This window comes from Scomber scombrus, chromosome 3 (assembly GCF_963691925.1).
Source record: "Scomber scombrus chromosome 3, fScoSco1.1, whole genome shotgun sequence".
NCBI lineage: Eukaryota > Metazoa > Chordata > Actinopteri > Scombriformes > Scombridae > Scomber > Scomber scombrus.
Window position 1 is genome coordinate 10,412,284 of NC_084972.1, and position 24,337 is coordinate 10,436,620.

At 37.5% G+C, this 24,337-nt stretch overlaps 4 protein-coding genes across 4 annotated transcripts; all 4 read left to right on the forward strand.

The window, feature by feature from the left end:
• Positions 1 to 265: 265 nt before the first annotated feature.
• On the forward strand, positions 266 to 2,016 carry LOC133978134 (blue-sensitive opsin-like). Its single transcript, XM_062416489.1, has 5 exons — positions 266 to 644; positions 751 to 919; positions 1,032 to 1,197; positions 1,591 to 1,830; positions 1,915 to 2,016. Exons 1-5 carry the CDS (start codon positions 266 to 268, stop codon positions 2,014 to 2,016), a joined length of 1,056 nt encoding a protein of 351 aa, XP_062272473.1.
• A 1,826-nt stretch (positions 2,017 to 3,842) lies between these two features.
• On the forward strand, positions 3,843 to 6,368 carry LOC133978133 (blue-sensitive opsin-like). Its single transcript, XM_062416488.1, has 5 exons — positions 3,843 to 4,221; positions 5,133 to 5,301; positions 5,445 to 5,610; positions 5,701 to 5,940; positions 6,264 to 6,368. Exons 1-5 carry the CDS (start codon positions 3,843 to 3,845, stop codon positions 6,366 to 6,368), a joined length of 1,059 nt encoding a protein of 352 aa, XP_062272472.1.
• Positions 6,369 to 12,716: 6,348 nt separating this feature from the next.
• On the forward strand, positions 12,717 to 14,883 carry LOC133977742 (red-sensitive opsin). The gene is made up of 6 exons (XM_062416003.1): positions 12,717 to 12,819; positions 13,528 to 13,824; positions 13,946 to 14,114; positions 14,205 to 14,370; positions 14,460 to 14,699; positions 14,785 to 14,883. The coding sequence occupies exons 1-6, from the start codon at positions 12,717 to 12,719 to the stop codon at positions 14,881 to 14,883; spliced, it is 1,074 nt and encodes a 357-aa protein (XP_062271987.1).
• A 3,383-nt stretch (positions 14,884 to 18,266) lies between these two features.
• Positions 18,267 to 23,763, forward strand: gnl3l (G protein nucleolar 3 like). The gene is made up of 15 exons (XM_062415641.1): positions 18,267 to 18,308; positions 18,396 to 18,439; positions 19,079 to 19,189; positions 19,295 to 19,411; positions 19,513 to 19,596; positions 19,725 to 19,860; positions 19,954 to 20,057; positions 20,966 to 21,110; positions 21,391 to 21,478; positions 21,568 to 21,745; positions 21,833 to 21,975; positions 22,068 to 22,204; positions 22,748 to 22,914; positions 23,352 to 23,526; positions 23,673 to 23,763. Exons 1-15 carry the CDS (start codon positions 18,296 to 18,298, stop codon positions 23,738 to 23,740), a joined length of 1,710 nt encoding a protein of 569 aa, XP_062271625.1. The 5' UTR covers positions 18,267 to 18,295; the 3' UTR covers positions 23,741 to 23,763.
• Positions 23,764 to 24,337: the final 574 nt, after the last annotated feature.

Here is a 24,337-nt window from a genome sequence, read left to right on the forward strand (position 1 = left end):
AGTAAATCAATCAATTAAACAATCAATTAACTTGTTAATGGGGATAAGTGCTGTCCTTTATAAAAGTAAGTCTCCCACAAGAATCTGAGGAAGATATTAAGGGAACTGACATTGCTGCATTCAAGTCTGGTTCTTCAAACATTGATTGTTTATTTTCATTATATGGTATATGGGATACGTAGGTTGAGTAACAACATACGCAAGGAAATCACTTCTCAGGTGTGACAGTTTTTGATCAGTAATCAATAATATAAACAGAGCAAAAATGAGGGGAAATCGTGGTACCGAACTGCCAGAAGACTTCTGGATACCTGTCGCTCTGGACACCAACAACATCACAGCACTCAGCCCCTTCCTGGTTCCTCAAGACCACTTGGGGAGCACGGCAGTCTTCTATGGCATGGCAGCATTCATGCTCTTTGTATTTGTGGTTGGCACTGGCATCAATGTCCTCACCATTGCATGCACCATACAGTACAAGAAGCTTCGGTCCCATCTCAACTACATCCTTGTGAACCTGGCCATGGCAAACCTTCTTGTATCTTGCGTGGGCTCCTTTACTGCTTTCTGCTCCTTTTCAGTGAGATATTTCATCTTCGGACCAACAGCATGCAAGATTGAAGGCTTTATGGCCACACTTGGTGGTAAGATGTAACGTGCAACTAAGGCACACTTTCATGGATACAGCATGGCTCTAAAATATGGAATGATTTGACAAAAAGTTTAAAATGCCTCTTTGTGTCATTCCAGGTATGGTGAGCCTGTGGTCTCTTGCTGTGGTTGCTTTTGAAAGGTGGCTGGTCATCTGCAAGCCACTGGGAAACTTTGTTTTCAAGCCTGACCATGCTATCGCTTGCTGTGCATTCACCTGGATCTTTGCACTGATTGCCTCAGTTCCCCCACTGGTTGGATGGAGTAGGTCAGTATTATACACCAAACCTCAATTTACATTTCTCCCCCTGCAAAGCAATTCATTTTTGCATGGACTAAATGGCTACATGTGCACTATTAAGGATTGTACTTCTCCCCAGGTACATCCCAGAAGGCCTGCAGTGCTCCTGTGGTCCAGATTGGTACACCACAAACAACAAATACAACAATGAAAGCTATGTGATGTTCCTCTTCGGCTTTTGCTTTTCAGTTCCCTTTGCCACCATTGTCTTCTGCTATGCCCAGCTGCTCATTACACTGAAAATGGTGAGGAAAAAAATAATCACAAAATAGGACTTAAAAGTTGAAATATGCTTAAAACAGTCAAAAAATGTTTGCTTGGGTTCTATTTAGATTGAACTAGATTTCTACTTGAATGCACACCACAGATAAAATCATTGCATCATGAAAAATCTATCATACAAACTGACTTAATACTGTACTTCTGTGAAACCTGTTTTAATTGATTTAAAGAGTCAGTGTGTATGTTTGTTTATAATGCTATACCATCAATAAAGAGCGGACCCTTACAAGCAAGCATTGCTCTGTAAACCTGCAATCACTACAATCAATGTCCAATGGCTTAGTAAAAATGAATACATCTTTAAATATACTAAAATCCTGCTCATCATTACACACATCTCCTCTCTCCCTCCACAGGCAGCGAAGGCCCAGGCTGAGTCAGCCTCCACCCAGAAAGCAGAGAGGGAGGTGACCAGGATGGTGGTCGTCATGGTGCTGGGCTTCTTGGTGTGCTGGATGCCCTACGCTTCCTTTGCTCTCTGGGTTGTCAACAACCGTGGGGAATCCTTTGACCTGAGACTGGCGACCATACCCTCCTGCTTCTCTAAAGCCTCTGCAGTCTACAACCCTTGCATCTACATCCTCCTCAATAAACAGGTTGGTTCATTGTTACAGAGAGAAGAATTTACTGTAGTATCAATGTAAATTTAAACTATTTCATGATCATTTTCTCTCTTTCAGTTCCGTTCCTGCATGTTGACGATGCTGGGGATGGGTGGAGGTGAGGAGGAATCGTCAACAACATCATCAGTGACCGAAGTCTCCAAAGTTGGGCCTGCTTAGACTGTGTATCAACACTTCTTTATTTCTCTGTCACTAACTAGTCATCAATTGTAAATAACTATAAATATCAATATGTCAATATCAAAATGTTATTATCAATAAGCATATATGCAATGTTGCAATTAAAATAAATTTGCAATTCAATCATGACATCATAAAAAATCATTCTGCAAAAAAAAAAAGTAAACGGTATGTTGTCAATACTGGAAAAGAAAATATTCACTGGTTTGTACTTCCTTTACTCACTTTCCTATATTGGTATTGTATTGTGAGCCACATATTAACTGCAACATGCAAGGGCCAAGCTGGTTTGCAAAAGTAATGAATTAATTACTAAAAAATTCAAAAATACCTGACAGTCAGTGTTTCAAACTACAAAAAGGAGTGAACTATAAATCAACCCACTGACTCCAAACAAGATAAGATAAAGTATAAGCTAATGGGTCTTTGCAAACACTGCCAACATATTTAGTAAGTCTATAGGAAGCATAAATAGTGTCCCTTAAGAGGTTTCTGCATTACATCATTTGCCAGTCATCTGCCAGTAATTTCTGATGTCTAAATAGCCTCCTCTCTATTCAGCAGTATTTAGGCCCAACCTCTTTAGCTGAACATAGACCAATTGATCCCAAAGTTTAATTCAATCTGTGGAGACATGCTGGATTCTGTTGCCCTGCCAAACTTCAGAAAACCCAGAGCCCAAACTCAGCTGAACAATTGAAATTTTATTTATTTACAACAAATCACAACAAAAATAATCTCAATGCACTTTTCACATGGAGCAGGTATAGACCATGCTCTTTAATTTATTTAATTAAAAAAAAAACATTTTTTAATTTCATTAATTATTATTATTATTAATTTTTGATTTAAAGAGACCCAACATTCCCAACAACCAAGCACTTGGCGACATTAGCAGCTGCATGCCCAGTCAGTCATTTACTGGTCTAGCATTACTTAGTCTTTTAAGTGACATATTCAAAATGGTTTCTTCATCATCCAACAAAATAGTGAAAAAAACTCACTCTATAGTCAAGTCATATACTTTTAATATTTGTATATTAGGTTATTTCTTGTGTTTCTACATCTTCTTATTCTGTTTTCTATGATTACAAGCTGTCATTCGTGTTTCACTTAGCTGAATATGAGTTGTTTCTGTCCCAAACCAGAGTTTTTCAATTGGTATCAGTTTAATTATTCATAGTTCTGATGTCGCTCATAATTAAAAACCCTGACTTTTCCACATGATGTGCTCGAAGCATGATAAGAAACGTTGACTGAGCTGGTTGATAACCACCTGACAAAAAAAGATATCCTGGGTGTGTTGAACTTGCTTAATAGTACAGGCCCCAGAATATCTCTAAAGCAAACTTTGAAAATGTTGGCATTGTGCCAAGAGACCAACATAAAACTTGAGATGAACAAATATAACCCAGATTACTGAGAGTCAAATCTATGTAATTCACCTCTTGAACATCACTGAGAATCATTATGTGGTGCACAAACAGAGGGCTCTTAACTTGGCAAATAAGATCATCCTTGATCTAGTATTGAGATACTTATATCTTTAGTAGCTCAATGGTGGCGCATCCTCTAAGTGTGTAAACCAAAGCTTTAAATCCCTTTCCTGAGCCAATTAAGTTGAGCCTAAGTAATATTCAAAGTTCCTATAAATGCAGCTTTAGCTCCCCATCAGACAGACCTACCTCCATTAGAAGACAGTGAAAACCGCAAAATTGCAAATTATTTGTCTATGTAGAGTGATTTTTTAATATCTTTTTGAAGTTTCTTTTTTATTTACTCCATACACAAACCCATACACAAGAATGAGGGGAAATCGTGCTGCGGAATTGCCAGATGACTTCTGGATCCCCATCCCTTTGGACACCAACAACATCACAGCCCTCAGCCCGTTCCTGGTTCCCCAGGATCACCTAGGGAGCGCAGGGATCTTTTATGCCATGTCAGCATTTATGTTATTTCTTTTTGTAGCTGGCACATTCATCAATACCGTCACTATTGCTTGTACAGCTCAGAATAAGAAACTCCGATCTCACCTCAACTACATCCTGGTGAACTTGGCTGTGGCAAACCTCCTTGTCTCTACTGTGGGCTCCTTCACCTGCTTCTACTGCTTTGGCTTCAGATACATGATTCTTGGACCACTGGGATGCAAGATTGAAGGATTTACAGCAACTCTTGGTGGTAAGTAGCATCAGGAGTAATAAATATTTTACTAAGTAAAAAGAGAATGCAGTACTACCATAAAGGCAGTAATGTTATCATGGAGGCAAACATTTTTACACACAAGTTTTATACTTATATTTACCATGATGTGTTGTATTAAGACTGCATTCAAGATCAAGTTCACATTTATTGTCATGTGTATTAAAATAAAATGAAATACTGGCACTCTGACTTTCTCTGCCCTAACAAGATACACTCCCTTTTATTACAAACCAGGATGTGTTCAGTACTTATTCTCCCAACCGCATTGTTATGATGTTATTCTAAATTCTCTGACAAAATCATGTTATTTTAGATTTTATAGTTATTAAATAAATGCTATTGTGGTTTTATATCTTATCATATCTTATAGCTTATAGCTTTTTTTTGGTTTAGCTAAGATCTTTACTGTTGGTTTTCTTGTTGGGTTCAGATCTAAATTTGAGATTTTATTGATCAGTTTTAAAGTTGAGCAGACTCTGCCTATTACATGTCACACCTTTCAACTATTTATAAAGAATCTATTCTAAAATCCTTGGGTAAAAGAATGTACACTATCACTGTCCAAACTTGTCTAAAACCAAACCTGATGGTCATCCTGCATCAGATCCTCTATTATGGATGTCACCAGTGATAAAAGTCTCATTTTTTTGTACACTTTGTATAGATAAATACCTGTATCAGGTTTTTTATTCCATAATATTAATTAATATTAATGTCACTTAACACTGTAAAACTGGGTTAATGCCAGTGCAATGTATTTATTTATTCATTGAACTTTTTTTTTTTTTTTTTTTTTTTTTTTTTTTTTACAAATGTGCAATAATATACATTTTAGTGGGGGAGATATAATCGGTCTCAGTCTTGACTTCTTTTCTCTCTTCTGTTAGGTATGGTGAGCCTGTGGTCTCTTGCTGTGGTTGCTTTTGAACGGTGGCTGGTTGTCTGCAAGCCAATAGGGAACTTTGCTTTCAAGCCTCACCATGCTATCGCTTGCTGCGCATTGACTTGGGTCTTTGCTTTGACTGCTGCAGTTCCTCCTCTGGTTGGATGGAGCAGGTCAGTATTATAGAGCTAACACATGAAGACATACCCTGCAAACTCTTTCTGTTTATATGATTATCTAATAATTGCTGTGCACACAACAATTGTACAGACACCTACAGTACACAAATGTATTGATTGATTGTCTGTCTCTTCAGGTATATCCCAGAGGGCATGCAGTGCTCCTGCGGACCAGACTGGTATACAACAGACAACAAGTTTAACAATGAGTCCTATGTGATGTTCCTCTTCTGCTTCTGCTTTGCTGTCCCTTTCACTACCATCGTGTTCTGCTACTCACAGCTGCTTATCATGCTGAAAGCGGTAAGCAATGTGTCCCAGGTTATTTAATGTTTAACTTTAAAAAAAGAAAAAGAAAAAAAAGACATGTTGACATCTTCTCTCCCTCCACAGGCAGCAAAAGCCCAGGCTGAGTCAGCCTCCACCCAGAAAGCAGAGAGGGAGGTGACCAGGATGGTGGTCGTCATGGTGCTGGGCTTCTTGGTATGCTGGATGCCCTACGCTTCCTTTGCTCTCTGGGTTGTCAACAACCGTGGGCAACCCTTTGACCTGAGACTGGCGACTATACCCTCTTGCCTCTCTAAAGCCTCCACAGTCTACAACCCTTGCATCTACATCCTCCTTAATAAACAGGTTGGTTCATTGTCACAGTATTTACTCAGATTTAGAAGCTATTTCTTTGCATGATGTTAGCTTTGCATTCACTCAGCTACACTGAATGTTTGAGTTGAAAACAAAAAGGATCAGGCTAGTAGAGCCCTCTGTTGGTGACTTCTGAAAACATACAAAAGGCTTCACCCACCTTTAATTAAAAAAGTCAGACTATAAGTTCTTTATTGGATTATGTGGATAAAGACATCACAATCATAGTTATGTTGTTACAGCATGTATCACTTGCTGCTTTTATATAACATATACAAAGGACAGCAAACATGCTCATATTGTTTCTCTTTCAGTTCCGCTCATGTATAAAGACAATGCTGGGGATGAGTGGAGGTGATGATGATGAGTCATCTACAAGTCAGTCAGTAACTGAAGTCTCCAAAGTTGGACCTGCATAGGAGAGCCCACGGTTGACTTCAACATTGTAAATAGCATTGAATGGAGAAATGATTTTGTCAAATGGAATTATATTATTCTTACATGTGCAGATGAAGAGTTATGTGCAATGAAAAACGTATAAAAATAATAAAATGAAATACAATAAAATAAAAATGTGTTCAGTCTGAAAATATTGTTTGTTCATATAGACTATGGACATATGGACTGAGGTCAGTGAAACCCATACACAGTGAATATTTGCAAATATTTCTAATTTCTGAGCCATTTTGTGAATTACTTTTAAAAGATGTACAGCAACTGTTATGAGGTTTCATGTGTGTAAATAAAAACTGTTGTTTAATATAGAATAAATAACTGAGCAACAAGTTTGAGAAATGATTACTTACAATGTGAAAACTGCAACACTTTGGGATCAGTTCATCAGATAGTAGAGCTATTAAGATCAATGGGATATATTTAAGAAAAATAAAGTTCATACAGTGCATGAGATTCAACATTATTAACAAGCAAAATGTTTCACATTCAATGTGACACACTGTAAGCTTGCCAAAGTTACAGATAGGTGAAAATATGTTTTTCTATCTCGCTATAACTAATATGGCTTTTTAAAAAGCAGTTACTGGAAGAAAATTGTCCTTACACCCTTTTGACAAAGAGAACAAAGTCAATGCCACATTTCTGCTTCATTTAAACTCTCCAGTTTTTAAATAGTGCTCAAAAGAGCCCTAAAACTGCAGCATTTTCTTTCAGCTCAGGGTAGATACTTTGAAACTAAATGTTTCAACAGCATGAAATCATGAGGAGAAAATATAGTATGAGTGTTTTTTAATTAAATGCTTCAGGCTAAAGGAAAAAAGTGTTCAGGTTTTTTTTTTAGTTTTTTTTTAACTGTTCTCTGATGTAAAATTGGATCAGGTATGACCCTGAAATGTATGCAAGGGTTAAAAGATGTGGACATGTCCATTATACAGCCTAGAGATGGCGCCATACTTCATAATGAGCCTCCTTCACAGCTACACCATTGCCATGTGTACTTAACTGTCACTGTACACACACACACACACACACACACACACACACACACACACACACACACACACACGCACGCACACATTCAATACCAGTTTGATCAATGACAATTAAATGCAACAAAGAAATAAAATGTGTAATTATGATAAATGGCTCACAGTTTAAAACAGTTTGTCTTCACATGCTTTAACACAATAAGGTAAGGAGGGTTAGGTGAACAAGATTACCAATTAATCTCTCAGTCCTCAGCAGTGTTGGGGTAACGCGTTGCAAAAGTAACGCGTTACAGTAATATATTACGTTTAGGCAGTAACGGAGTAATTTAACGCGTTACTAACTATATTTTGGTAATATTATTACAGTTACTGAGTCCTGTAACGCGTTACAATCCGAGCTGTCGCACAGGCGGGGGTTTCGGAAAAAAAACCCAGGCGCAACAGCCGTAAATAAAGAGGAGAAGAAGACGGTTTTAAATCAACAGAATAAGAAGAAGTTTGGTTTGGAGATGGCAAGATGGCAACAACTGATAATTCAACGTTTTCTAAGTGGTTATACTTGCATTATTTTGAATTTGTCACAGAAAAGGATAAGAACCTCACAGTAAGGTGCACTGTATGTGCTGGTGGGAGGCCGAGGGAACTGTCTACAGCTAAAATTAGTACAAGTAACCTCAAGAAACAGCTGGAGACAGTGCACAGCAACAAATATTGCGCGCCTTCATTTTGTAATGCCTTGTCCTTAATGTTTATTTTGGTGAAAGTAACTAAAAAGTAATGAGTAACTTATTACTCTACACAGAAGGTAATATTGTTAAGAAACGTATCACTTTCAAATGCAAGTAACTAGTAATATGAAATATATTACATTTTGGAAGTAACTTGCCCAACACTGGTCCTCAGTGTAGCACTTACACAAGTTGTACACATACTTACACATAGAGCAGAAGTTATTGTGAACCAGTAACACAATAAAGGGAAGAGGTATTTCTTTTACTTTTCACCATGGAAGTAAGGAACAATCAAACACAGCTATTTAAAACCTGTCAAAGAAACATGTTTTTGTTCTGAAACACCCTCCTCAGTATTGCAACAACCCTGTACAGATAATGTTTATCATGACATTACATAGAGACATAAATACAGTTCATACAATAAATGTGAGCACACAAAGCTATATTGTAACACCTATTTTGAGAAATGAGTGTCGCTTTAATGTGAACATTGAATAAACTAGCAATAACATGTTGGATGCCTTTCATGCGGAGAGGGAATAGAAGTTAATCAGTCAAATCAATACTTGGAACTGTTGACATAATTGCCTCTGGGTTTTTGGCCACCAGTGGTGATCTGTGCAGCAGTGGGAAGCAAGGGAGAAAAAAAGGAAGATTCTGGTCATAACACACCCCTCAACAACATAATACACAAGTACACACAAATCTGAGAATAGTATTATTACATGATGTGAAATGAACACGAGGAATGCTTTCAGCCACCTAGATCTACATTACCTAATGGAAACAGGAATAGCCTACATGTTTTAGAGGGAAAAGTGTGTTTGTAATAAGTAAGTAAGTAGGAACTCTCACAACATATTGTAGACTAGTAGAACAAGATGTTGAAAAATTCAAAAAACAAAATCATATATCTAACAAAGATCTAACAAGAGAAGAGCTGGCTGCCTTGAGTACATTTTTACATACCTCAACCCATGTACTGAATTACTGTCATTTACTATTGATTATGACTGTATTAAGAGCTGTTCAGATAACTCTGTTCTTCCCATTCCATTAAAATATAGTCTTCCTTTCAGTCAGTTTTATTGTTTAACACAACATTTCCAGAAAACTGATGATCTTGACAAGAACATGATTGAAATTAGGATTATTGAAAGGTCTGATCTCTTAAAAACAATAAATAACCTTTATCAACCACGAATAGTTCAGATCTAGCAGAATTCCAGACGTACCCTTGAAATGTTACAGCATCACACAAAAATAATAATCAAGAGGGCTTGTTTAAATTTACATTAAAATACTGAAGTTTAAAAAAACTCTTGTTTAGTTTTTGTCTAAAGTAGCTATTTAAAGAAATAATTTATGAAACAATACAGGAAATTCAGTAAAGCTAAGTACTAATATGCATACAGATATATAGGGAAATATTGGGAAATAGAAGAAAATGTACACATTTCTTCAGTTTCAGGGTCAGTCCTCTTCTTGATGTGAAGTCCTTGTCCCACCTGGAGCTCTTACCAAATGTGCGAGTTAACAGTTACCAACTCACTGCTCAAGTGGATTTGAGAAAAATACAGATTTAACAGTTTAAAATACACCACTATAGCATCTTGGTTAACCTCCGTGTTCTCCTGAAGTGAACTGTCATTCCGGACAGATTAAAGTGTTACAGGTTGAGCATGCCAGAAGTGATTACTCAGTGTTAATCTGTTTTGAAGAAGAACCTCAGTTGTCCGGATAATGTGCTTTAGTGTGTTAGGGACATGAGAAATCCTCACCTTCTTTTCACTGGGTCAGTTCTGTTCTGTTTAAAGGTCAAACACTACAGTAACACTGTGCTGACACTACTTTACAATGCTTTAACAAAGATAATAAATATATATATATATATATATATATATATATATATATATATGTAAGTACAAACAAGTGTAGCATACATTTCAATATAATTTACTATTTCTTAGATAAATATAAGATCACTATTATATATCACTGAACCATAAGTGAATTACTGAGCCTTACCTCAAGAAAATTACACTATAGTTACATTTGAATGACAGATACAATCTAACGACCCTAGTAAATATGACCTGGAGAAGTGGCGCAGTTTAGATGACGTCTATATAAAGTGACACATTTCTATATTCAGGGGTGGTGGGTTGCATGGCTGGTTAGATCGCAAATTGCCAAAAGTGGACTTTGAAGTGGATTTTGCTAAAGGAGACCACTGTTCACCTCCCACTTCCAACCACTAGTGTCCATAACTATGATTTCAAGTGATCATTTTAACCCAAACCATGATCTTTCTTAACCCTAACCACTGCATTGTCATATCATAAAACATAATTCTTTTTTTTATCAGGGATTTTTTTAAAAGCACAGACAAATTATGTTGCTCTGCCAATTATTGCAGGGTTAGGCGGCATATTGGAAAATGCTTCAAGGGGTCGTTGTAGAGTGCTTGGTCAAATGACCTACATGGTCTTTAATTTTGGAGAACTTATGGAATTGCTCCACCTGTGATTAAATGATTTTTCAATCATGTAAAGTTGGCTCTCTACCAGGCAATGCAGATTTGTCTGTTTTGAACCTTAAAATTAATGAGGAAGCAGAAGATAGTAGCTAAAAGATCATACTGAGCATATACTGTTCATTGCATATACACCTGCCCCATGGACAGGGACCATGAAAATCACTGGTGGGCTTACAGCAGGCTGGCAGGGGAATTGTATTGGGTTTTTAACACAGACAGCAGGAGCACCTTCTTCTCAGGGACTGACCACTGATAAGAGACAGCTGGGCAGGCATATAACCAGGCCAGGTGAACATTATTAACAAAAAACTTGGTTGGTGAGTGATAGTAGACTCTGCAATAGAGTGAGAGTGATTTTATTTTCAGGTATTGTACCAATGTTTGATACATCTTTTCCCTCCGCTGCTTCGGCATGATAAACTCTGAATGAAATAGAGGTAACAGCACCCTTTTTGGACAGCCTTTCAGCGAGGGCATTTGTGATATTGCTTTCTGTTGTACACACGTAAAATAGTTGTGTGAGGAATGAAAACGAGCCTGAGAGCGGAGAGAAACCTTCACACACCTGACCACTATTAGGTGATCTGAGAAGCACTTTGTTTGAAGTATACTTGTATGAAATGGCCATTTCTATACGACAATGACTGCATAATAAATAGATTTTGAGAAGAAAAGGATTTATTTCTGATATGTTGCTTGGTTAAGTAACATTTTTTTCCTAAAATGGATTCAAAATATTTGTAATGAGTCCCCTCAAATCCAGCCATGCAATTTCACTTCCCTGACCTACATCAGTTGCAGTTGCGAGTAAAGACAATAATTACGTCTCAGAGACAGTAACACATTTCCTAATAACTGGTTGATCTTATCCACTGAAGACACACTAACCTGTTGCGAATACCCAGAAATAAAGATCTTTTACAGGACACAGATATCCCACAGACACTTTGCCAAAAATTCTGTGCTCAGCATTTAGATGTGAAATTCACTACTAAGAAAACTATGTCGTGGTCAAATGTCCCTAATGTAATCTCTGTAATGTGATTTATTATGAAACCTTTGAGTTTCACATTCAACAAATGTGGCCTATGCTTTAGAGTGAGACAGCAATTAATGAACAGCAGAAAGATTCTGAAAAGGCTTTATGTATTTATGTGAGAGATCTTTCTTATTCCACATACATCAGTTGTTTACCACCTCCACTTTGCCCTTTCCATGAGGACTATGACGTATATGGTGGGATCAAAGTTAAGAAAAATCCTCTGTTCTGAGGTGAACTATCCTTCTGGAGGGATTACAGATGTCTCACTTACCTCACATGTCAACAACTTCGAATAGTTGCGTGAATGTCTACTCGTCCAATTAAGCTGCTTTAGCCTGTTCTCTCATGCCACCTGTATACCTATCAATACAACATTATACACAACATAAAATTAAGTCGATATGCACAGTTCAAAGTTCTGTACTGTTAGGTGTGTTTTAATTTCCCAAATTAACATAATATCATGCAATGTGATATTAAGTGTTCTAATATAGAACTGTTCCTCTGCGTCATAAAATATGAGGAAAATAAACATTTGCTATGTTTAAATGATTATTTGAGAAATAAATTAAATGCTGCTTACAATACTATACTTAATACTAAAGTCACCATTTTTACAGTTGCAAGAAATAGACAATATTTGCTTCAGCAGGACTGAGTGAAGGCATACAGTGCCTAAAATTCCCAATAACGTGTTAGTCAAAGGTCTCACAATTAATCCCAATTTTAAGCGAGTGGAAGGAAATCCGCTTTCAAACAAGATTATTCTGGTATTTTGTGTCTTACCCTAATTAGCTCATAGTTTTAAATACAGTTCAAGTTTATTGCCTTGCTGGGTACAAGGCAATAAACCTGTCACTACAAAGCAATACACTGTGGCTGTAATTTGGTTGTGACCTAATCCTATAAGAGGTCTCTGAAGAATAAGTATAAAAGCTAAAGTCAGATGTGTAGCACCAGTCACCCAGGGAGGTTACCAGTGACAAGGACGTCCATTTAAGATCAGAATGACAGAAGAGTGGGGAAAACCGGCGTTTGCCGCCAGGCGACACTATGAAGACTCAACAAGGGGATCTGCCTTTGTTTACACAAACAGCAATCAAACAAGAGGTACAGTATTGCCATTTTATCTTATTAATAATTTGATGGGCATGTTCATTTTAAGACTGAAACAAAAAGTGAGAACCTATAACAAGAAATGATGGCAGAACCTCAAACCAGATCAGAATAAAATAAATCCATCTTTTGCCAGTTGAGTTTTTAATAAGATCCTGACACTGGACCTGTCATCAAAAAGTTGGTATTGTTGATTTGTCAACTTAAACTTTTTAAATTTGGTTGATTGACTGTGTTTGGAGGGTATGTGATTGAAAACATAACTTAAATTCACTAAATTAGGTGTTTTATCAATCATATTTGATGGAGAATTTAGAGCTTGATGGTTTGCAAAAGTAAATATCATTGTTCAGTATTGTCAAACAAAAATTCAAGCATGAGACAGTGGGATTTTCCTCACTAGAAAGCTTATGCACTGTTTAACTGAATTCAAGATTTGCGTTATCTCGTCACCCGTGACAAAGGAACAGACAAAATTCTGCTTTTTTGTTTTTTTTAAGATTCTTTCGAGGACATCCTAATTACTTTTCTGCCTCCTTGTGCAGTTTAACTACAATCATATGTAATTGTCATGTAGTGTATCAGGTTGACTTTAATCTGTTGGCAGAAAAGTTAGTTCTCTATTGCTTGCAATACTTAACAAAATAAGACAATGAACCACATTACATTTTAAATTGTGATCTATATATACGTGTTCCCTAGATCCCTTTGAAGGTCCAAATTACCACATTGCTCCTCGATGGATTTACAACCTTTCAACAGTCTGGATGATGATTGTGGTTGTTCTATCAGTCTTCACTAACGGTCTCGTCTTGGTGGCAACAGCAAAGTTCAAGAAACTCCGTCACCCTCTGAACTGGATCTTGGTCAATCTTGCTGTTGCTGATCTTGGAGAGACAGTATTTGCAAGCACAATCAGTGTATGCAACCAGTATTTTGGTTACTTCATTCTAGGACACCCAATGTGCGTCTTTGAGGGCTACACTGTCTCAGTTTGTGGTGAGTGGTCACATGTTTTTCTTTTTCATGAAAAAAGCTGTTCGGTAACAGTTTGCAAAGAGAGGATTCTTGGTCTTACATATTAAATTTCATTTACTGAGTATTGTGCTTCTTTACACAGGCATTGCTGCTCTCTGGTCCCTGACTATCATCTCTTGGGAGAGATGGGTCGTTGTCTGCAAACCTTTTGGAAACGTCAAGTTTGATGCCAAATGGGCCACAGGTGGAATTGTATTTTCCTGGGTCTGGTCAGCTGTATGGTGTGCTCCCCCCATATTTGGATGGAGCAGGTAGCCTGTGTTTTTAGCTTATGGATATTTACATAATAAAGATCTGTTGAATTTATCAGTGGACACAAAGTAAAAATTGTCTTGCTTCAGGTACTGGCCTCACGGACTGAAGACTTCCTGTGGACCTGATGTATTCAGTGGAAGTGAGGACTCTGGTGTCCAGTCCTATATGATTGTTCTTATGATTACATGTTGCTTAATTCCCCTTGCTATCATCATCCTTTGCTACCTGGCGGTCTGGTTGGCTATCCGTGCTGTAAGTTATCTTACCCGCTGTTTTATACTTCATAGAAAGTAGATCACAGCCTCGCAGAATCTTATAATTTGTCCCTTTGTCTATCACAGGTTGCCTTGCAGCAAAAGGAATCAGAGTCAACCCAGAAAGCTGAGAAAGAAGTATCCAGAATGGTCGTTGTCATGATTTTGGCATACTGTTTATGTTGGGGACCTTACACCTTTTTTGCCTGCTTTGCTGCGGCAAACCCTGGATATGCTTTCCATCCTCTGGCTGCTGCCATGCCTGCATACTTTGCCAAGAGCGCCACCATCTACAACCCAATTATCTATGTCTTCATGAACCGCCAGGTTGGCACAACAGTCTCATTGTCACATTGATCAACTTCCTCTGTTTTTTTAAATTTTAACACATTTTTTATTCTCTTCCTGTCAGTTCCGCACATGCATCATGCAGCTTTTTGGCAAAGAAGTTGATGATGGCTCTGAAGTATCTACATCAAAGACAGAGGTCTCGTCTGTGGCTCCTGCATAAACCTTCATGTTCTACTTTTTGGAAAATGACCATTATAATTTGTACAGTAAATATAAACTGTTGTATAGTTATTTTTTTCTTCTTCTTGTTTTATAGTAAATCTAGCTTTCTGGCAAATGAAAAAAACATAAAGCAAATGAATCATTATATCACTGGTCTTCTTTTTTTGATGGGCATAACATCAAACATACTGAAAGTTTTCCTTTTGGTGTTTTTTTAGAACCACCAGTACAGAGCTCATTAGATAAAAATTACCCTATCACCCTGTCAGGAGTTTTGGATTTCACTACCCTGAACTACACCTTAAAAATCAACTGGATCGTAAAAACAAAATCTGTAACCCAGAATCCATTTGGAACTTTATTCCAAATTTCATGTTTTCAAAATTCTTCCTTTTTTTGCTTAGGTCCAACTAAACTTTTTTTTTTCTTTAAAAAAGTACAAGTATAGTTTTTCTCCAAATACGTAATGTGACGTATTTAATTCATAAAATGTTGAAATTAAAATGGTAAATGAACTGCACTAACCTAGCACCTCAAATCTCTTTTACGCTATAAGTCACATTCACCCATTCTCACACACATTGATACATTGATGGCTGAGGCTGCTACACAGGAAGCATTTTTGGGTTCAATATCTTACCCAAGGACATTTGGACACCGATTGGTGGATGACCCGCTCTACCTCCTGAGCCTTTTTTTTTATTATAATACCTGTTTGACAAACACCTGCACATGGATAAAACATTACATTCCTACTGTGTACTGTGTCCTGCTCAGAGGTATATAAACCATTACTACTGGTAGAATGCGTTTATATCGTTTATTTATTATTTGTGTCTGTATTTATTGATATTCTGATTGTGAATGCATTATTTAATAACCCAGAATATGGCCAGGGTGTCTTTTTAAGACTGGAAATTGTATACTAAACTAAATGTTTCAGGAAAAATACAAAAGATGTAACTCAACATGCCTCACATGGAAAATGATGACAAATGACGTAAAATATAAATGTGTTTCTTGCTGAAAGACAGACTCTTCCTTATATGAATTTGATCCATAATAACATATAATATCCATCCATAATAACAGTTAATGGGGGAAATAACAGATCATGAAAAGAAAAATCTTTCTATAATAAATTAAGAAAGTTGTTGTGGATCAGACAAACAATTAGCAGATGTTTAACTAGATGATGAATCAGAAAACCAACAAAATATTAGGGTGGGGTTTGAGGTGGACAGGTCTTACTTGGCAATTATGAAGCAAGTCATGCATGGTATGTTTACAATTGTTTATATACATATTTACATAATTACACATTTATCTATCTACATATTTATCTATATATACATATGTATATCACACTTTGAAAACCACTGATCTAAGCAGTCTGTGAGTGTCAAATAAGGTTCAAATTCATAATAATAAGCTATGTCATATTGTTTTAGCTGATGTGTTAACAGGTGAAGGCAGTGTATATACAAGAACACACGTCATTTTTGGCGGGAGACAAGACAATATAATTTAATTCTATAACTGCTATATAATATGAAAAAGATGTCTTAAATTTCCTTAATTTTTGCAAAAAAGAAATCCAAGCCAAACCAGTTTCTGCCTTGAAGCTGCATCAATATTTTAAAAAACATTATATTGTATCAAATGACTAGTAATAGTAATATGAAAGGTGATGCTTAAAGTGACAAACAGAGTAGAGTATTATCACATACATATAACTGCAGCTTTAGAGCTTTTTGCCTTTTTTAGATCATTATTTTGGTTTTTACAATATACTGTATTCTTCAGTCTTGGTACTCTCATCAGCTGCCCAGCTAGTGAGGGAAGTAATATTATCTAGGAGGTATAGGCTATTTTTTCTGAGGAGCTGGTGGGTACCAAACCAAGAGAATATTGGACTTAGAAGGGTTAAAACATGACACCAAAGTGATGTTACCTTGTGTCTGCTAGATGTGTGAGAGGGCATTTATCTAGTTTATCAAAACAACTTTATAGGCGGTAAAATATATCAGGATGTGTTCCTGTGCTCTCCAATGGCCTTTATGGATAATTGCAGCTTGAAAATCTCACTTACTGACTTTGTCAGTCAATCAATAGCCCGTCCATAATAAAATGATACATACATAGATAAATACTTCCGGCCCATTGTGGATGATTTGAAACTCAACTTTTAACTATGTTGAATTAAAAAAAAAAAATGCTGTTTGAAATTTGAAAATAATTCTTATGCCAGGTTTTTGGGAAACCGATGTTAACATTAATACCAACCTGCAGAAATGTTAACATGCAATGAGAACTTGCAGCAGGTCTAAATTTAAATGGTTAAATATATCGTCCACCATGAGATGTTCTTTATTATGTATCAGTCTGTAGGAGCCAACATATGTTTTTGCTTGGGCTGCACGTATTGCGTCACTTGCGTTGATTGACACATGGGTGTGGTTTCCCCTTATTTTACCTGTTCACTTGGGTGGCGGCGGGAGATTTTGGACAAAGGGAGTTGGTAGAGCTCCGATATTTTCTGTTGACCGTCACCATCATCACCATCGTCTTTCATCACTTTATTCTCACAGTCGGATCACATCAGATTTTTTACATTTTTGTGGTACAGCTGCTTGACAGTCCTTTTTGATTTTTTCATTCAATAAGCTTCAGTAAAACATCATCTGGATTTCATGGAAATACAAGTCAAGAGGTGCAATGCCATGATATAAATTGACAAACATCATGTGTAATTCATAACAGAATTCAAATGGGATCAAAAGTTATTTGTCTCTCGCCATTGCATTGCACCGTGCATTTTTCCGAAAAGGTCCCAATGGGGACAGCAGAAGGGATGCTCTTCACCTCTGTATTGGCTCAAATAACTTGGAGGAGGTTTGCGGTTGGACCCTTCTCAGTGGAGAAAGGTCTACCTGGTAGTCTTGCAGACCTACACAACATACCGCCCCTAGTGTTGTCATTAAGGGCATGTTACATGGCACACCCTCTTAACCAAAACCATCTCACTGCTCATGCCTAAACATAACCAAATGTGTATGTCATGTAGTAAAGTGGGTGTATCATATAGATACTGTGAGTCCACAGGCGGACGTGGACCTACATATCTCTGACTTGGATTTCAGTGCTTCAGCTAGTTGGGAATAGCACAATGCCAAAATTGTAATTTTTGTATGAAGCCATTTTGTGATAAAGTGAGAAAATTAATTTTGACTTGGTTGGGATGCCAAAACAGTTTGAGGTGCAGGTGCAGACACCAGTTTGGGAACCAGCTGCTGCAAACTCTTATTTTGACACGTCCCCGGATGTTATGAGTGACGTCACGGTGTGCGCATGTCCACCCTCTTGCCACAACACGTGAAGTCGGAGAGGGTGAAGACTCTGTTGTAGCTATGTCGAAAGCTAGTATGTAACTTTTCGAGGTGTACTTGATACTTTCACATAAAATTGGGCGTGAATTACTTAAATTATGTCGTTTCTTTTGTGTTACAGAACAAAAAAGAGCAAAACGTCTCGGCTTTTTAGGAAAACAGAAGGTAAGCACTCTCCGACAAATGTTTTCCGAGCTAACTTTTAGTGCTCTCGTCACTCGTGTGCTAACATATATATATATATATATTCAACGTGTAACACTTACCAAAATGGATCACTAAATTGAGTTAGTCCAGCTTATGACATTAAAACGACTAAAATCCATGAAGGTAACATTATTATTGATAAACAGCAGTTAATGTTGCTGACTGGTGCATTGGACAGACAGATATCTACTGAGGTGGAAAATGCACAGTCCCAGCTCCTGTAATAAACATGCGTAGATGTCAATTTAGCATTCAGCAGCATGTCTCTATAAACAATACAAACTATTGTGCAGGGTCACACGGTCAGATACTATCAGACATACACTACATGGCAGTGACATATCAAGTAAGACTTGAGAACACACACACAACATAAGGCCTAGTAGAGAAACATCTTGTGAGAAGTACTTACTCCAAGTCCGATTTTCAGACAACTATTGTTATTGATTGTTCAAAGCCTCACAGATGTGTAGCTAAATCAACTGCTTTGCCTCCCAGGTTGCCTTTTGATGTCTTTTTAATGAACTGTAAAAAAAAAACAAAAAAAAAAAAAAAAAAACTATACTGTTAATACTCAGCATGTTTTCCTGTCTACAGACCAATGATGGACAAAAGGGAGATATTTCAGGGCGGACAACGAATAAAGGGCAGTCATCTGTGCAGCATGTCAAGGACCACAGAAAACCAGAGGAAATCAGGAAGCAAAGGGTGACTTTTTAGAAACTCTTGCCTGCTCTTAGATTTTAGTTTGCACTGCAAATTCTTACTATTTTTGGGTTAACCAATTTCTTGATTCATATTTTTCATAATTAGCTTCAGGAACTCCAAGAAAAGCAGAGAATCTCCAGAGAAAGAGAGTTGATGAAGAGGAGAAATTTGCTAAGCTTTCAGAATGACATCCTACAGCGTCAGAAAGAATTTGAAATTAGGGTAAATGTCTGCCTGTTTAGGGGAAACTGACTCCATCATGAATCACTACATACTACAACATTGCCATTGTTGTGATTTCTCTTTTTTCTTATTGTTCACAGGAGACAGAGATGCAGAGTTTGGAGAAGCATGTCAACTTTGAAAATGAGAATTCAAGAAAAGCTTATTACAGAGAATTTAAAAAGGTTTGCAGCTGCTTCATACGTGATGAACATAATTTAAGAGTTGTTTTTGTATGCACTGAATTATTTTTGAAATTTGACTTTTTTGGAAATGGACATTGTTTTTTTCTTTTATTATTATTTTCTTAAAGGTAGTGGAGGCATCAGATGTGATTTTGGAAGTTTTGGATGCTCGTGACCCTCTTGGCTGCAGATGTCCTCAGGTGGAGCAGGCAGTCATTCAAAGCGGAACCAACAAGAAGATAGTGTTAGTGCTTAATAAAATTGGTAGGTTTGGCAATACAAATTTAAAAAGTATATCTTTTAGGATTTGTCTATATATTTATGGCTTGACTTAACATGGTTTTACTGTGTTTATAGATTTGGTGTCAAAGGAAATTGTGGAAAAGTGGATCAAGTATCTTCGTAATGAGTTTCCTACTGTGGCTTTTAAAGCGTCTACTCAGCAACAGTCCAAGAACTTGGTATGCATTCACACATTTCTTTTTCGATCATCTTAAATTGTGAATTAAGATTCAGTTAATTATAGCTATATACTAGGGATGCACCGAAATGAAAATTCTTGGCCGAAACCGAAAACCGAAAATGAGGAAACCAAGGCAGAAAACCGAAACACCGAAAGAAATTATTATGCCATTTATTAGTACCATTGCATCTATGGCTATGACTGTGTACTAACCTCACTAAAATCAGGGCATTTTCAAGCAATTCAAAGAATAAATAAATTACAAAAGTATGAAAATATTTATTTAGCACTGACATTACAACAATGCACAATATAAAATTAATTTAAGTTAAAAATAACACTTAGTGTTACTCTTGGTGGAGTGTTGCGATCGGTATCGGTCTAATAAGCAGCAACACAGAGCTATAAGCACGCTTTACTCTCCCACACGCTGCATTTATAGTCACACAAACACACACACCTTCTACTGTGCTGTGTGCTTCTCCGTCTGTAAGCGGGTTCTCTGCATCCATCGCGGCCCGGATCATTTCTCGTGCGCGCTGCTTTAATCCCACATCCAAGTAATGATCTTTATAATGTGGATCAAGTACAGTCGCGATGAAGTGCAGAGGATCCAAATAGATCTCAGTGAAACGTGTGCTGACAGACTCTAAGAGTGTTCTACACTTTAGTGCTGCAATTAAAGGAATAAAGTCTGCTACAGATGCATCAGAGGAGCTGATCTCTTTAGTAAGCTGTTTCGGCCGTGTTGTTTCGGTGATAAAAGTATTTCGGCCGAAAATGCGCTTTTGAGCCATTTTCGGCCGAATTTTCGGTGCATCCCTACTATATACTAACATCTATTATATTAGTTTGCTAAATATGCATTTTACATAAACACTCTTTTCTGTCTCCTGCTATGGGCAGAAACGCAGTCATGTACCAGTGACACAAGCCACAACGGAGCTTCTTAGTAGCAGTGCTTGTATCGGTGCAGATTGCTTGATGAAGCTGCTCGGTAACTACTGTCGCAACCTGGATATAAAGACGGCCATCACTGTAGGTGTTGTAGGTAAGCACTACATACAGTAACACAATGCTAACACAAGCAGCACATCAGTTTCAGTCTTTGTGTTAGATTTGATCATCAAAATTACTTGTGGAAAGTGTGAATTAAATGTGACTTATAGTGCAGCCTGTGTAAACACTTGTATTGATTAAAATAGGAAAGTATTTGTTCCTTCAGACTTAAAAAATGTAGCTGAAATGTTCTGTGAAGACAAACCTACATAAGATTTTTCTTGTTTACAATGTAATGAGTCAAATAATTTTTGCCACTTCTGGTTTTATAGGTTTTCCTAACGTGGGAAAGAGCAGTTTGATCAACAGTCTGAAACGCGTACGAGCGTGTAGTGTTGGAGCCACTCCTGGTGTCACCAAGTAAGAATACACTAAATTGTTGATCCTGTGCTCCTGTGAAATCTTGCTTGTTTCCTCCCTGTGTTCATAATGAGTTTGTTGGATTTCAGGTGCCTTCAACAGGTGCATTTGGACAAACACATTAAGCTGCTAGATTGCCCTGGCATTGTCATGGCGACTTCAACAACTGATGCAGCAATGATTCTTCGTAACTGCGTGAAAATCGAACAGCTTGTAGATCCCCTCCCACCAGTTGAAGCCATCCTGCGACGCTGCAACAAGGCACAGGTATGTTGCGTGCTTTCTAACCATTTGCACATTGATAGATTGTGTAAGTCACACACTGCCGTGACATGAATTCTGTTGGATGTGCAGATCATAGAGCATTATGGAGTGCAAGACTTTCACACAGCTCTGGAGTTCTTGGCATTACTCGCTCGACGTCAAGGCAAACTGAGGAAGGGAGGACTGCCCGACACTGACAAAGCAGCTAAAAGTGTGTTACTAGATTGGACAGGGTGGGTAAAATTTAGGATTCTCTATGCTTTACACGTGATAATCAATCATTGTTCTTAGCACTGTGTTAATTTCAGCATGTTGTATTGTTTAGAGGAAGGATCAGCTACTTCACGCACCCTCCAGAGACACACACTCTTCCCACACACGTCAGCGCTGAGATAGTTACGGAGATGGGCAAAGCTTTTGACTGGGATGAGCTTGAAAAAGGAAATCAGGAGGCTCTCGCAGGTAAAAGAAAACAGACTCATTTCACCCATATATCAAACTTTTTTTCTCATTTACTTGCAGTAAGAACAATGTCTCAATTACTTAGGACAGACTTCACTGTTAATCATTTTAATTCAGTTACTTTATTACCTAAAGAAATGGCCACTGAACATTTTTTTCTTGTGATAATAGTATGACAGAAGGACAACTGCTGTAATACCCCAACAATCAAATACCATGTTTTGAATTTTGCAAGGATGCACTTGTATGACACACTAATAGACAGGAACAGCCTACACACATACCAATTACACCACTGGGAATTATTTTGATTCCCATGTTGTGTCAAATTGAATGTACTGAAGCACATTTAACCTGAAGAACAAAACATTTCCAAATACTTATTGTCTCTCACTTTGATTAGTTTCAAATCACTTTCACTGATGAGGACAGGAAAGCAGAGGGTTCCTAAGATGACCTTGACCTTGTAAGATTATTTGGTTTGCATTGTTAAAAGACTTGCAACGGTGTTTCAAAATTGGATTTGCTTCTGCTGTGTTGCAGAGTCATCTTGTTCTAATGTCCAAATGGGATTCTGCATGGAAACCACTGGAATGACACAAGGTACACAGGCTGAACCACCCCCATACCTGGAAATGGAAGGAGAGTCAGTGGAAGAGCCAGAATTTAAAGATGAAACTGAGTGTATGGAGGATGACAATGACCCAGAGGTGTGAAACAGTTCAGTCACATGGTAAAATGGCCTGTACTTATATAGCGCCTTTCTAGTCTTTTCGACCACTCAAAGCGCTTTACAATACATTTCATTCACCCCATTCACACACATTCATACACTGATGGCAGGAGCTACCACGCAGGGTGCCAACCTGCACATCAGGGGAAGCTAATCATTCATACACATTCATACACCGTTGGCACAGCAACGGGTTAAGTGTCTTGCCCAAGGACACATCGACATGTGGACTGGAGGAGCCGGGAATCGAACCGCCAATCTTCCAATTGGTGGACGACCGCTCTACCTCCTGAGCCACAGCCGCCCCACATAGCTCCAGTGTTCACTGAAGTATAATTTGTTGAGCCTCTGTCTTTCTAAAATGTGATTTATTCAACTCTCGTTATGTCCGATGTTCTGTTCTATTTAAAATAGTTTGGGCCAATGACAGTGGAGATAAAATCTCAGAAGTCAAAGTCTGACTCAGGTGTGAGTGATGCTACACCCAAGGCTCCAAATTTGAAGGATATCTTATATGTGGATCCTCTACAGCAGGGCCATGCACTTCTTGCTGCCGGCAAGAAGAGAAAGAAGCAACAGAAAAGAGCTGGTTTGTATAAATATCAGCCTTAGTCTAATCATAAACAAAAACTTGTCTGTGGTGTTTAAACCAAAGTTTAAAATCGTATCACTTTACCTGTACTGTTTTTAATTGTGCAGATTTTAAATTGATACATTTTTTTCTTTCATCTGCAGACAAACTTGCCACCAAACTCTCAGACACCTTGACGTCTGCAATGGACTTCTCATTTTCAGACAGCTGATTAAAATAAAAATGTGAAAAGAATGTGTTTTTGTGTTTTTCCTTCACTGAATGCTGCTACACTTTTCTGTTTATGTAAGAAAGATTTTCTATTCTCCTACAAATCTCTGGCTTCTTGGAAACCCAATGCCTTTGGTGGACTTTCACTAGGTGGACTATACTCTGTACAAACACCGAAAGTTTTTCCTTTAGTACAAATTGCAGCTATTTTTTGTGTAGTATGTCCTTTTAGTGCTTTTGACCCTGGTATTCTCACAGCAGGAGACTTGTGTATCAAATATTAACTCAGGACTTAAAAAAAAAAAAAAAAATCACAACTTTACATTTAAATACTAAGCTACAGTAATTAGACTAACAATTTTTGTTCCTGTATAGTAAGTGTAAAATGCTAATTACATAGGCCTAAAAAGGATAGGAAATAGCAATTATTTTTAAGCTTTCCTTTTTGTGACCTGCTGACTGATGAGAAAAACATACTGATCAAAATGAACATTAACATTTAAACTGAAGTTGCATAAAGGTGACCACAAAATATTTTGTCGATATTTTCGACCATGTTACCCTAACTTTGCAAATCACTTTAATGAATCAGCCGCCA